Below are 13,414 nucleotides of genomic sequence, written 5' to 3' on the forward strand. Positions count from 1 at the left end.
TCAGTGCGAAGTTAATGGCAATGATGAGGTCATCCTTTGTGGAAGGCAGTTCGACGCGAAGTAGACGGGAAACCGACATGAACTCTCATGATTAAGGCATTTATTTATAGCTTCATTTATTGCGTTAATGAGAGGCTGAGTGTTTTAATCATCATTGTAATTTGTAAATGTAAAGGCCTGAGAAGGCTCTGAAAAAAGGGTGAAGCAATTTTAATATACACAAGAATTGAGCGAAAAGATAGTTTTTTGACAAATTATTACTTTTTCGCTAGTATTGGCACACCGACTAATTGCTTTTGTAGTCACAAAACCAACATATATAGTTATTCGTACCAAAAAAGAAAATTAAAATACTAGTTTATAAACACGCATGGTGTACGAATAAATTAAAAATATGTCAAATAAATAAACAAAGATAATAAAATTATATGATTGAAGTAAATGAACAAATACGTAAATCTTCTTCTCCCAGCAAATACATAAATCTTATAACTATTAGAAGATGAAATTTTGATATTTTGATGATGATAAAGATTATTTTATCCCATAATGTTTTTAAAACTACATTGAATTTAGTAGATATTGTGTTTCGAAATGATTGTACTTTTTGCAAGTGAAAACCATTTTTTTTAATAATTTTTATTTTTGTTCTGATTAGAGTTTTAACATTAATATCATAATAAATAAAATGAGAAAATTTCACTTTTGGTCCCTTGACTATTATACATGAATCATGTTTGGTTCTTGACTATTAAAATTTGCTAATTAGGTACATAACTATGTAATTTGTATCACATTTGGTCATGCTATCCAATTTCTCGGCCAACTATTGTCAGAAGTGCTCCTTCCAGGAGGAGCATTGCATCTGCTTCTTTTGGAAGGAGCACTGCATTTTCTTATTTCGGAAGGAGGAACACGTCCGGCAATAGTTGGCCGAGAAATTGAATTGTAGGACCAAATGTGATACAAGTTACATAGTCATGCACCTAATTATACAATTTTAATAGTCAATGATCAAATGTGATTCATGTATAATAGTTAGGGGACCAAAAATGAAATTTATTCTAAATAAAAGAGTCAATTCCAAGAATGGTTACTTGATTATTGACATTTATCAATTTTATTTATCTACGACTTTCAATTGGAACATAAATGGTTTATTAGCTATGGACCTTTATCAACGTTCATAATCAATTTTCAATTTGACCATAATTGACCCATTGACTATTGATCGATATTATTCTAAATTTGGTCATTTAGTTAAATATTAAATTTAAGGGTAATAATGTAAAAATTGACTACTTATTGAGATTGGCAAATTGAGTTCATAAACTTAATATATTGGGTTCATCATTAGTTGGAATATGAGAGTCAAATTTTTACGTAATTACCATTAAATTTAATGTTTACTAAATGAATATTTAACTAGCTAGAAGACCAAATTTGAAACAAAATGAATAGTTAAGGGACCATTTATGGTTAAATTGAAAGTCGATGATAAAAATTGGTAAATGTCAATAGTCAAGGAACCATTTATGATCCAATTAAAAAGTTGGGAATAAAAATCGATAGATATCAATAGCAAAGGGACCATTCATGGAATTAACTCTAAATAAAACAAGAATATTTTGTTGGCAAAAAGACAATAATGCATATATTTTGAAAATGTACGTAAAGGTATAACACAAATAAGTATTCAAAAAAAAAAAGTATAACACAAATAACACAAAATAAACACTAACTTAATACAACTTACACTACTAACACAATTTTAATTCTAATTAAGGACTAACATCATTGTCTCTTATTAAGTTTTATACAAAGAGATATATTATTTAGATATATACAATGTACTAGTTATAAACACAATTAAAAAAAGGTCCAAATAATTAAAAATAGTGGCATTATATGATCAATATAAAAATAGAATAACAAGCACCCCCAATGAGGATTTTTGTGTTGGATTTTTGCTGACTCAAAAATTCCAATTGATTTTATTTTGTATTTTTTATTTTTCAATCAATGGCAATCATGGGTCCATGTAGAGGAAAAAAAAATTAAGTCACATGTTATTTGCAGAGAAAAAAAAAGAGAAGAAAATTACACTGCCCATCAGATTTGACTGTTAGCTCCGCACCCTCCCCTTAAAAAAATTAGTCAATTTCATAAGTATTATAAATTTTTAATGTTTGTAATATTTATAAAATCAGCTCATCACTATTTTTTTCTTATTTTCTAGCTATTGATCATCTTAGATCGACAGATTATATGTATTAGTCTACATAACAAATAAAAGGATAAGAGATGATAATTGATTGGAATAGGTGCACCTAAAAAAAACTTGAAAAAACTTTAACCATTGGAAAAAATGATTTTTAGGATTGAGTAAGAAAATGAATACTAATATGGAAACCTGAGGTCCACAAGAAAAACTTGAGCAAAAATCACAATTGGAATGCTCTAATATAAGGCTATTTGCAACGCTGAAATTCTTCCTCCTTTTTTTTGAGGAAATTCTTCCTCCTTTAATCCTTCAGGGTTTTTAAAAAACTAATGTGTTCTAATTCTGAAAATAAATATTTATGTAATTAAAATAATATTTTAATTTAAATAAATAAATAAATCTATATGTAGTACACCTTTTTTTTTTTGGATTTTTATAAATACAAATTATTTTATTTCAAATTTTGTAAAATAATTTGACTAAATGTGATTTTTTAAATATGGGATTAGAGAGTGTGTAGATCCCTCCATGATGAAGGATAAATAGCTATTGATTGTATATTTGTACTACCTGCATATGAAAATTTGATGTTGGTTAATAGGGTGCTGTGCAAATTATTCACTTAGGGTGAATTCAACTTATTGTACATTTAAATTATAATTGTGGTTATAATCTATCTTTGGTGTAATCTGCACTTTAAACACTTTTAAGTGTTCATTTGAAATTATTAAATTAGGTGGTCTATATATATATATATATATATATATATATATATATATATATTTTGTGGTTGGTATGATTACAGTGGAGTTTGCATTCCTGATAATTATTAATTTGTAATAATTGCATATGAAAATGTGTTGTTGGTTAATAGGGTGCTGTGCAAATTCAATACAATTTGTAAAGGCCATAAATAAAAAACAAACATAATACTTGTTATTCTTTTAAATTCTAATTTATGATATTATAATTGCATGACTATGCAAATTCAATACAATTTGTACATAACATAAAAGAAAAACATATATAATATTTGTTGTATCTTTTAAATTCTAAACTATGAGTGTAGGTTGCTGTGTTTCCTTGAATGTGACGACTGAGCCTGCAAAACTTGTTAGCAAAACTTGTTAGCAAAACTTGTTAATAGTCTAAACTATATTTGTCCTTTCATTGCTGTACCTGCAAAACTTGTTAGCAAAATAGGAGATGGAATGTAGTATAGGAACTAAAATGCGAATAGTTCAAAACCTAAATAAAGTTTAACATCTTACTATCATCCAGTTCATAGAGAATTGGATGCAGTAAGGGAGTGTTCAAAACAAAAGTCCACAAAAACTCAAACACTTAAACATTAGGTCTCAAAATACAAACTTAGCCAACTAATTGATTTTTTCCTTCTTAATAGAGTCAAGTTTTCCTTTCTTCAAGTTGTGTGTAGAAGAAAACTGGTCCAGTAGGCAACGTTTAGTTAAAGGACTGAATTGATTGTCTCCTTCCTGTTGAATCTCTTTACAGGCAGTATTAGGACTGTTGACTTCATCCCCTTGAGATGCTTCCTATAAGTGTAAAAAACTGATAGTTAGTATACTAAGAAATTCAAATGGAAATGACCTAGATAAATAGAATGATGCACTAAGGATATCATTACCATATCTGAATCATCATCTGAACATTCTTCAATCATTTTTGATATAAGGTCCCTTTCTTGATCAGGAGCAAGTGATGAACAGTAAGCAGTAACAATGCTATCATCACGTAGGACCCTCATAACAGTAAAAGCAGAACCATATATGTGCTTGTTCTCTTTTTTAATATTAACTTTGAAGACCATTGCCTTTCCAATCATTGTTTCCAATTCAGTGGGAACTTCATCCTTTTCCTATAGTAAATTGTTATTTTTATTAGCATTACATGTTACTGAAAACATTTTTTGAGCATATAATGTGAACTAATAAAACAAATAAGTGTAATCCCCACTACCTCATTATAATTTCCTATCAGTTCAGCTGCTGGCATACCAAGTAATTCAGAACACTCCCTGTCCCACATAAGGAAGGGAGCATCACTATGTGCATCAGCCACCCTAACTACCACCTTGTACCTAACTACACCCTTCTGCCACTTGCGTTTACACTTTTCACAAAAAAGCAATCCCTTATCATCTGACTTGAGTTTTTTATTGCAGCCAGCTAATTTGCAGGAAATATAGTACTATTCACCACTTGTCTCAATGCCAGTAATTATTGCAGGTACGTAAAAATCTCCACCCTAAAATCAGCATACATGCATTAGTGTTTGAAATGTTGTAATAAAATTTAGAAAGTAATACAGTTCAAGAATTGTGCACCTCAGTCTGCTGATATAGATCAGCTAGTGTGCTTATCACAACAGTTCTAGTTATGAAATCATTAAGCACTGTTTTCTGAGAAATAATAGAAGTAGTACTGATACTCCTCATAGGTGTGCTTTGACTACCCAACTTGTTTTGATATGGATTACATTAAGTAATTTATTGGAATAGTTAGACAATGAAATAAGTATTAGACAGTTTAGGGATCTGACTTAGCCCTAAATTCTGTAAACTCAGGTGAACTGTGATTAATCCACATCTTGGTCGCATCGTAGGAGCTTGTTATTCGAACCTCACCTAGAAAAAATTAGTGTATTATAGGTCATAAACCAAAATAATTGTATACACAGAAAACAGCTGTATATAGAGTGGAGTAGGATTACAGACCATTGACAACTTTTGCCCTACACATTTGAATCAAAACAATAAGGGGCTCTTCTTGAATTGAATTAAAAAATGGGACCATGGCTGCAACGTGATCATCCCATATGGTACACTTGAGATGTTTATCCCTATTGAACATAGATTTAAACTCTCAAAAATAGACAGAATATGGTAGGCAGCAAATGAAGTAGTATACTAATCTATATGATAGTGAAATTTCAGAATTAAATAGTTTAGGAATACTTACTGTGTGTCTGCAAGTAAAAAATCCATCAATAAGAATTGTTTACCGAAAATTACTTTCTCGACTGGAGAATACATTTCAATAACTCTTCCCATAATGTCTTGTTTTTAAAAAAACGTAAAATAAATGTCAATAAATCCATAACGGAAATGTAAACAGAGGTATGTAGTAGAATATTTAAAAAAAAAATAAGTATGGAGTATGAAGGTACCAAATAACTCCTTATCATTGACTGTTGTTGAGTCCGACAAAGATTCAAATGATTTAAGCCGAAACATGAAATTAGGGAAGTTTCTGTTCTTACTTTCCTTGACAGATGTTTTATAATTGAACTTGATGATATATTTGTGGTGAGATGTCTTGTAGGTATAGTAGTTTGTAACCACTAAGAAATTCTTAACTGAGTACACTTTGCCTTCAATCAATAAACTGCGATACTTGAAAACATCTTCCTTAGGAATCGTTGCATGTATGTATGTACCCTACATATAATTTCATTCAGTGTTTATGAACTGTGTATATAGAGTGGAGTAGGAAATGAAAATACATTGTTGTAAAATTTTAATTTACCTCTTCGTCATGGAATAAGCATTCTTTGCTTTTGCTTGTAATCCCACCTCGCAATTCAGGAACTTCATATGTTCGCACAAGGTGAACTCTAACTGCTCTCCTAGTGTGCAGAGGAGTAATTTGAGATGCAAGAATGTATTGGGATGGCATGTTTGTAGTAAATATGTCAACGCTGTACCGAAAGGAAGGATATCAAGTGGTTTTAAACTGATTTTAAAACCATTATTTATAGATTGAATCTGATACCTTTAGGGTAATGTTATTTAATATTTATTAAATGGGAGATTCGAAAAGTTTTCACCCTTCATTTATTTTAAGTCTGTGTGTATTCTATATTAATTGTAGATTGTAGATGAAAAGTATCTTATGTTAGTTACTATATACAACCGCACATATAATTGACATTTTGTAAGTAAATTGGGGAAATAAATGAGGATGCATCGTTCAGATAAATCAATTGGGACTCTACATATTACATACATATTCCAATAACATCATTCAAAATTAAAATTAATACGGCATAATTTAATACAAAATTGAACAGTCACCAACGGATACAATTAAACAGCAATTTTAAGAAATAAATTCACCCATCAAAACGGCACAGTTTCATTTAGGCGGGAAGATGACGTGGCAAAAAAGTTTTTGCTATTGTATAGAGAAAGATTGTGCTAGTTTAGTTACCTTATAATCCTATTAATAAGTAAAAACTAAAAGGATAAGGGTAAGTAATATATACAACTAATCACTACAAAAAAATTACATCAACATATTTATTATTTTAAAATTCATATTATAAGTTTAATATTATTAGCTTTGGTATAATTAGGGGTGGGCAATTTGGTTTGGTTTGGTTTATACGAACCGAACCTTATATATGTCAAAAAATCGAACGGTTCGGTTAAAAACCAAACCGAATCGAACAGTTTGATAAAAAATCGAACCGAACCAAATACATAATAATAATATAATAAAAACAACAACAACAACAACAACAACAACAACAACAATAATAAAGAAGTAAATCTAAGTCCCTTAATGCATGCTCCATTCCTATTCTCACTGGTATCTCTCTTAAATTTTTTAGTTGATTTCTTTATATCTCGTTTTCTACTATGCACTTTTGTTGTTTGCCACAATTGTTATTTACCTCACAATTAGTGCTTAGTAGTATGTTTGAACTTTGAATTGCTATTCTGTTATATAATGTTTTGATTTTGGATATGAATTATGTGATAGTATGTTTCGAAAAGTAGGAAATGTTGAAAATTGGGGATCTTAAACCGAATGGAAATGCCAAAGACCTTGTGATCTAGTGGCATTCGGTGTCCCGGTTAACACTCCCACATGGGAGTGGGTTCGAGCCTCAGTGGAGGCAACTGTTGACTCTTTGTGCTTCATTAGGTTGAGAAAGAAGCTATGAACAGATATTACATGAGTAGTACTCAAAAAAAAAAAAAACCGAACCAAATAGTTTAATTTTTTTTTAAATCGAAACAAAAAGAAAAACAAAACTGAACTGAAACCCGAAGCGCCCACCCCTAGATATAATCTAGTTGATTTGTTAATATTCTACTGAAAAAAGCATTTGTATACTATTTATGGTAGAAAAAAATTAATTTGTAGGAATTTCCTAATTTATATACTACAAGTTTAGGAGTCAATTTTTGAATTTTATTAGATATTATAAAGAATCAATTCTATTTTTAGTCATAGATTTATAGGTGATAGTCCACTTTTAGTTCTTTATTATTATTATTATTATTATTATTATTATTATTATTATTATTATTATTATAACATCCTTTTTGGTCCTAATATTATTGTGGCATCACCATTTTTTGTACCCCATCAACAAAATTGTTAAAATATCATTAAATACAAGGATATTTCGATCTTTTTAACACAAAGTGCGTGACCTGTTATATTTTTTATGTTTCTTTTTGAAAAAATTCATAATTGAAGACTGCAATGCCTTTGTATTTAACGACATTTAAACTATTTTGTTGATAGAGGACCCAAAATGGTCATGCCACAATAATACTAGGACCAAAGGATGATGTTTTGAAAAAAAAAAGATTAAAAGTGAACTATCACCTATAAATCTAGAGCAAATTATCTTATGGACCCAGGTCCAAACTACACAATTTACATATTGAAACTGAATGTTTATTATTTACATACTAAATGTTCACAATTCAAAATATGAATATTCAATATGTAAATTGTGAACATTCAGTATGTAGATACGGATCCACCTTGCAAAATAGATCCGATCCGGATCCATGATATAACCATTGTAAATTTAGGACCAAAAATAGAATTAACTTATATTATAAAACACACCTAATTGTTTCGGAATAGATATTTAACTAATCAAATGTCATGCATTGTATTATTAAATTAAATGTATGCCTCATTTAATAGTTAGGGATGTTGTTTCAATGTCTGATCGTACCGAGTGACAGTAAAGTAAAGATTCTTTTTTCTTTTTTGGAGGCATGATGCTTTGCTAGGTCGCCTTCCTTACTTGCGAGCCCAGAAGAAATGATTATCGGCCACCTTCCCTACATGCAGGCTCCTTGGGCCGCCTTCCCTCCTTGCAGACCCGCAAGACTTTTTTTTTTTTTTTTTTTTTTTTGAGGTATGATGCCTTGCTGGGTCGCCTTCCCTACTTGCAGGCCCAGAAAAGATGATTATCGGACGCCTTCCCCTACATGTGGGCCAATGAGTCGCATTCCCTACATGCAGGCTCCTTAGGCCGCATTCCTTCCATGCAAGCTCGTAAGACTCTTTTTTTAGGCACGATGCCTCGCTGTGGTCGGGCTTTGTGCCTCTGTGGTAATGGACATTCTATGCTTCTGTGGTTGGGCTTTTATGCCTCTATGCTGTAATATTGGTATGGTGGTTTGGTATGATGGTTGGTATGATGGTTTGGTGGTTGTGGTTTGGATCTTATCCTTTGTTTTTTTTTTGGTTTGGGGTCTCTCTAAGAGAGTGATGTGAGATTGTGTTAGGTTGGTTTCACTTGTGGTTGTTCTGTTGAACTTATGACTCAGTTGGTATCTTGTTATAGAATTGATGTCTTATGCATTCGTTACTTGATATTGGATTCATTTGGAAATGTCCTTGGTTTGTGATTCTTTCAGCTTGTCGTTGTTGAGTCAAGTGATTTAAATAAAGAACAGTTACGTTAGTGCATATATTCTATATGCGTGTGTAAACCTATTTACAACCTATGATATACTATGTATTTCTCACGAGTGCAAGTGATTGATTACTTAGCATTTCTATGCTAATGTTTTCCTAACTGTTTCCAGGTATGGAGTAGATTGAGCTGAGAGCGCGCTAGAGATAGATGTACTTCGTTTTATGCTTAGTCTAGTAATTTGTTTAGATGTTTTCAAGCCTGTGTGCCTTAGACTATGTTTTATGTATTGACTATTTCAGTTGTGTTTCCTTATGGATTAGTATTGTGAATTCTTAGCCTGTGCATTTCGGTTCAGATTTGTCTAGATGTGGCATGACACCCTTTTGAGTATTAGTATGCTTCCGCTTTATTCTGTTGTTAGTTATGAGATTTGCTAGCTTTTATCTTAAGTTTATGCCTATCTCAGCGTGAAATTTTAGGGGTGTCACAGCCTCCTTCGCTACTTGCGGTCCCGTAAGAGATGATTATTGGCCGTCTTCCCTTCATGCGGGCCGATGAGCCGCCTTCCGATACAAGGGCTTCTTGGGCCGCCTTCTCTCCATGAAGGCCCGTAAGATTCTTTTTTTTTTGGTGCAATGCCTCGTTAGCCCGCCTTCCCTAGTTACGAGTAGAGAAGAGATGATTACTGGCCACCTTCCCTACACACGGACCGATGAGCTGCCTTCCCTACATGGAGGTTCTTTAGGACGCCTTCCCTCCATGAAGGCCCATAAGAGTCTTTTTTTTAGGCACGATGCCTCGCCGGGTCGCCTTCCTCACTTGCGGGCCTATAAGAGATGATTATCGCCTGCCTTCTCTTTACGGGTCGATGAGCCGCCTTCCCTGCATATAGGGGCTTCTTGGGCTGCCTTCTCTCCATGTAAGCCTGTAACACTCATTTTTTTGAGGCATGATGCCTCGATGGGCCGCCTTCCTTGTTTGCGGGCCCAGAATAGAAAATACAGAAGCTTATTTATTTATAATAAGTGTTTACCTCCGATGAGACTAGTCGATAATTGGTCGCCTCCCATTCCCTACTACACCTCCGACAGGGTCTTCTTCTTCCCGCCTTAGAGATTCCAATGGCGGTTCAACGTTTCCTTTTCTCCATACATTCCATTTGGCCAATTTTTCCCAATCTTTAAAGTCATTTAGCTCCCCTGATTGAACTAAGAGTTCGATCTCTCGCTTTAAAGTGTGGCACTCATCCGTGTCATGGCCATACCGCTTGTGCAATCGACAATACTTTGACTTATCGACTCCATGGATCTCCGTGGTTGGTGGTTGGGGTAACCGCACTAAGTTTCACTCCTTAGCATAGGCTAGCACCTCACTTGACTGTGCTATTAATGGTGTTAAAGGTCTTGGTGCCATTAGCATAGGTGTGAATAACTTCGAAGTCCTATTCAGGGTTGGCGACCCTGCTCGTAAGGTCCTCCGACTTTGATTTGAGTGCTAATCTATAGGTCGTTCCAACACCCTCTTACTTGGTTCGGTAGCTTCTTTTGTCCAGGGTCTCTTAGAAGACCCATCTTCTTCTTTTCTTTTAATCCGACTTGCTTCTTCGGCTTCAGCGTAACGAACTACCTTGGACATTAAGGCAACGTAAGTGCCTAGAGTTTTGCACTTAAGGCTTTTGTATAAATACCCCGCCCTTAAAGCTTCAGTGAACATGATAATGGCGTACTTATCGTCTATCTCGTCAACCTCTGCTACACCAGTTCGCCAGCGGGTGAGAAAATCAGTTAAAGTTTCGCCTGCCTTCTGTTTCACCGTGGTCAGGTAAGTGAAATGTTTTGTGTTCTTTATGCTCCTCAAAAAGTGGGTGATAAATCTCACTGCCAAGTCATGGAAAGAGTCAATTGATCCTACTCTTAAGTTCATGAACTAGCGTTGAACCGATCCCCCTAGGGTTGCAAACAAAGCCCTACACATAACTGCCTCTATGGCTCTATTAGCATCATAGTGGCTTGGTAGGTCAAGACGTGCTCCTGGGGATCCCCTACCCCAACGAACAGTTGGATGCTTGGCAACTTAAAATCAACGGGTAAGGGTTCATTCATAACCTACTATTATCCCCTTCCCTCCATGCAGGCTCCTTGGGCCGCCTTCCCTCCTTGCAGACTCGCAAGACATTTTTTTTTTCTGAGGCATGATGCCATGCTGAGTCGCCTTCCCTACTTGCGGGCCCAGAAGAGATGAATATCGGCCACCTTCCCCTACATGCGGGCCAATGAGCCGCATTCCCTACATGTAGGCTCCTTAGGTCGCCTTCCTTCTAAGCAAGCCCGTAAGACTCTTTTTTTTTTTTTTTTTTTTTTTTTTTTTTTTAGCACGATGCCTTGTTGGGCATCTTCGCTACTTGCGGCCCCGTAAGAGATGATTATCTACCGTCTTCTCTTCATGCGGGCCGATGAGCCGCCTTCCCATACAAGGGCTTCTTGGGCCACCTTCCCTCCATATAGGCCCGTAAGATTCTTTTTTTTTTTCTTTTTTGAGGTGCAATGCCTTGTTAGGTCACCTTCCCTACTTACGAGCAGAGAAGAGATGATTATTGGCCGCCTTCCCTACATGCGTGCCGAAGAGCCGCCTTCTCTAGATGCAGGTTCTTTAGGCCACCTTCCCTCCATGAAGGCCCATAAGACTCATTTTTTTTAGGCGCGATGCCTCGCCGGGCCGCCTTCCCTACTTGCGGGCCCGGAAGAGATTATTAGCTCCTGCCTTCACTTTGCAAGCCGATGAGCCGCCTTCCCTGCATATAGGGGCTTCTTGGGCTGCATTCCCTCCATGTAAGCCTATAACACTCATTTTTTTTAGGCATGATGCCTTGATGGGCTGCCTTCCCTGTTTGCGGGCCTAGAACAGAAAATACAGAAGCTTATTTATTTATAATAAGTGTTTATCTTTGATGAGACTAGTCGATAATTGGTTGCCTCCCATTCCCTACTACACCTCCAACAGGGTCTCCTTCTTCCCGCCTTAGAGATTCCAATGGCGGTTAAACGTTTCCTTTTCTCCAAACATTTCATTTGGCCAATTTTTCCCAATCTTTAAAGTCATTTAGCTCCCTTGATTGAACTAGGAGTTTGATCTCTCGCTTTAAAGTGTGGCACTCATCCGTGCCATGGCCATACCGCTTGTGGAATCGACAATACTTTTGACTTATCGACTCCATGGATCTCCCTGGTTGATGGTCGAGGTAACCGCACCAAGTTTCACTCCTCAGCATAGGCTAGCACTTCACTTGGCTGCGCTATTAATGGTGTCAAAGGTCTTGGTGCCGTTAGCATAGGTGTGAATGACCTTAAGGACTCCCAATATGAGGCAGTCCAGGATTCTTATTCCTTGTAGAGTTCCAGGCCCAAAATATGTATAAATAGATCTTCCACCCTTGGAGAAAGGATAAACAATTTTGAGCAATACAATACCTATATTCTCTCCATATATTTTTCCTGTATTCTCGCTATTCAAACAGGTAGTGTTGGACTTCCTTTAACTACCCAAAAGTTATAAAAACCAACAGCCGTGAAGGAGGCCCTATCTTTGATTCTGGAAAGCGGTTAGATTAATGTGGTTGTACACTCGCATTGTCAGATGGTTTGTGAGTTTCTTAATGGTACTCTCCCGGATATTTATTTTGCAGGTAGCATTATCAAAAAACAATGTCGGTCTCTTAAAAAACACTTTGAAGTAGTGTCGATTCAGTATGTTAACCAGTTAGTGAATAAGCGCGCTAATTCATTAGCTAGAGCTGCAAATTCTGAACCTGGTCATTCTACTTGTTTTATTATATTCCTCACCTATCGAACATTTATTTTCTACTATTTAATGAATTCCTTTCTTTTTAAAAAAAAATAGGTATCTTCTATCAAGGCCAAAAACTTAGGATTCTTTTGTATTTCAGCTTGTAGCTGACCAGCTTATTGTATCAGCTGGATAATGCTGAAGCAACAACTACAGCGTTCTAGTGGAACTGAAAACAGCGGATCGACAGAGCACACCAACAAAATAGATCAGCTGAGCATACCAGCTGGATCCTTGAAGTTCACTACTACAAATAACGCTTTTAACGTTGGCTTTTTGGCACTTTTAATGTCCATTTCCTATCGACGTCGTTACTGTACACGTAGTAAATAAATGATACAACGTCGGTTAAAAAAACGACGTTGTATATATTTTTTTTTTAAATTTTAAAATTAACATACGACGTCGATTTTTTTTTTTTTTTTTATAAAAACCGACATCGTAGCTTATTATTATTATTATTTTTAAAAGACATACAACGTCAGTTGTTTCTCACAGCCGAAAAAATATTAGAGATACGACGTCCGGTTTTTAAAAAAACCAACGTCGTATCTCTTTAAAAAATTAACAAAATAGCGATATTGGCTAAATACCAGCAAAACCTTTGGTCAAGTATTTGCAATTTCCACTATTGTCACTAACAGAATA

General features: G+C 34.8%; 1 protein-coding gene across 1 annotated transcript; it reads right to left on the reverse strand.

Annotated features, from left to right (window-relative positions):
• Positions 1-3,603: 3,603 nt before the first annotated feature.
• On the reverse strand, positions 3,604-5,922 carry LOC116010813. Its single transcript, XM_031250319.1, has 7 exons — positions 5,773-5,922; positions 5,507-5,684; positions 5,206-5,212; positions 4,962-5,086; positions 4,205-4,413; positions 3,873-4,103; positions 3,604-3,780 (listed from the first exon to the last, which is right to left on the reverse strand). The coding sequence occupies exons 1-7, from the start codon at positions 5,920-5,922 to the stop codon at positions 3,604-3,606; spliced, it is 1,077 nt and encodes a 358-aa protein (XP_031106179.1).
• Between the last annotated feature and the right edge of the window lie 7,492 nt (positions 5,923-13,414).

Source organism: Ipomoea triloba, chromosome 2 (assembly GCF_003576645.1).
Source record: "Ipomoea triloba cultivar NCNSP0323 chromosome 2, ASM357664v1".
NCBI lineage: Eukaryota > Viridiplantae > Streptophyta > Magnoliopsida > Solanales > Convolvulaceae > Ipomoea > Ipomoea triloba.

Excerpts from the sequence above, each read along its gene's own strand:
- LOC116010813 (XM_031250319.1), bottom strand. The coding sequence starts at position 5,922 with ATGCCATCCCAATACATTCTTGCATCTCAAATTACTCCTCTGCACACT. Across the intron at positions 5,685-5,772 it reads GCTTATTCCATGACGAAGAG|GGTACATACATACATGCAAC; the intron begins GTAAATTAAAAT and ends AATTATATGTAG. Across the intron at positions 4,414-4,961 it reads TAGGGCAAAAGTTGTCAATG|CTGGCTGCAATAAAAAACTC; the intron begins GTCTGTAATCCT and ends CCTGCAAATTAG.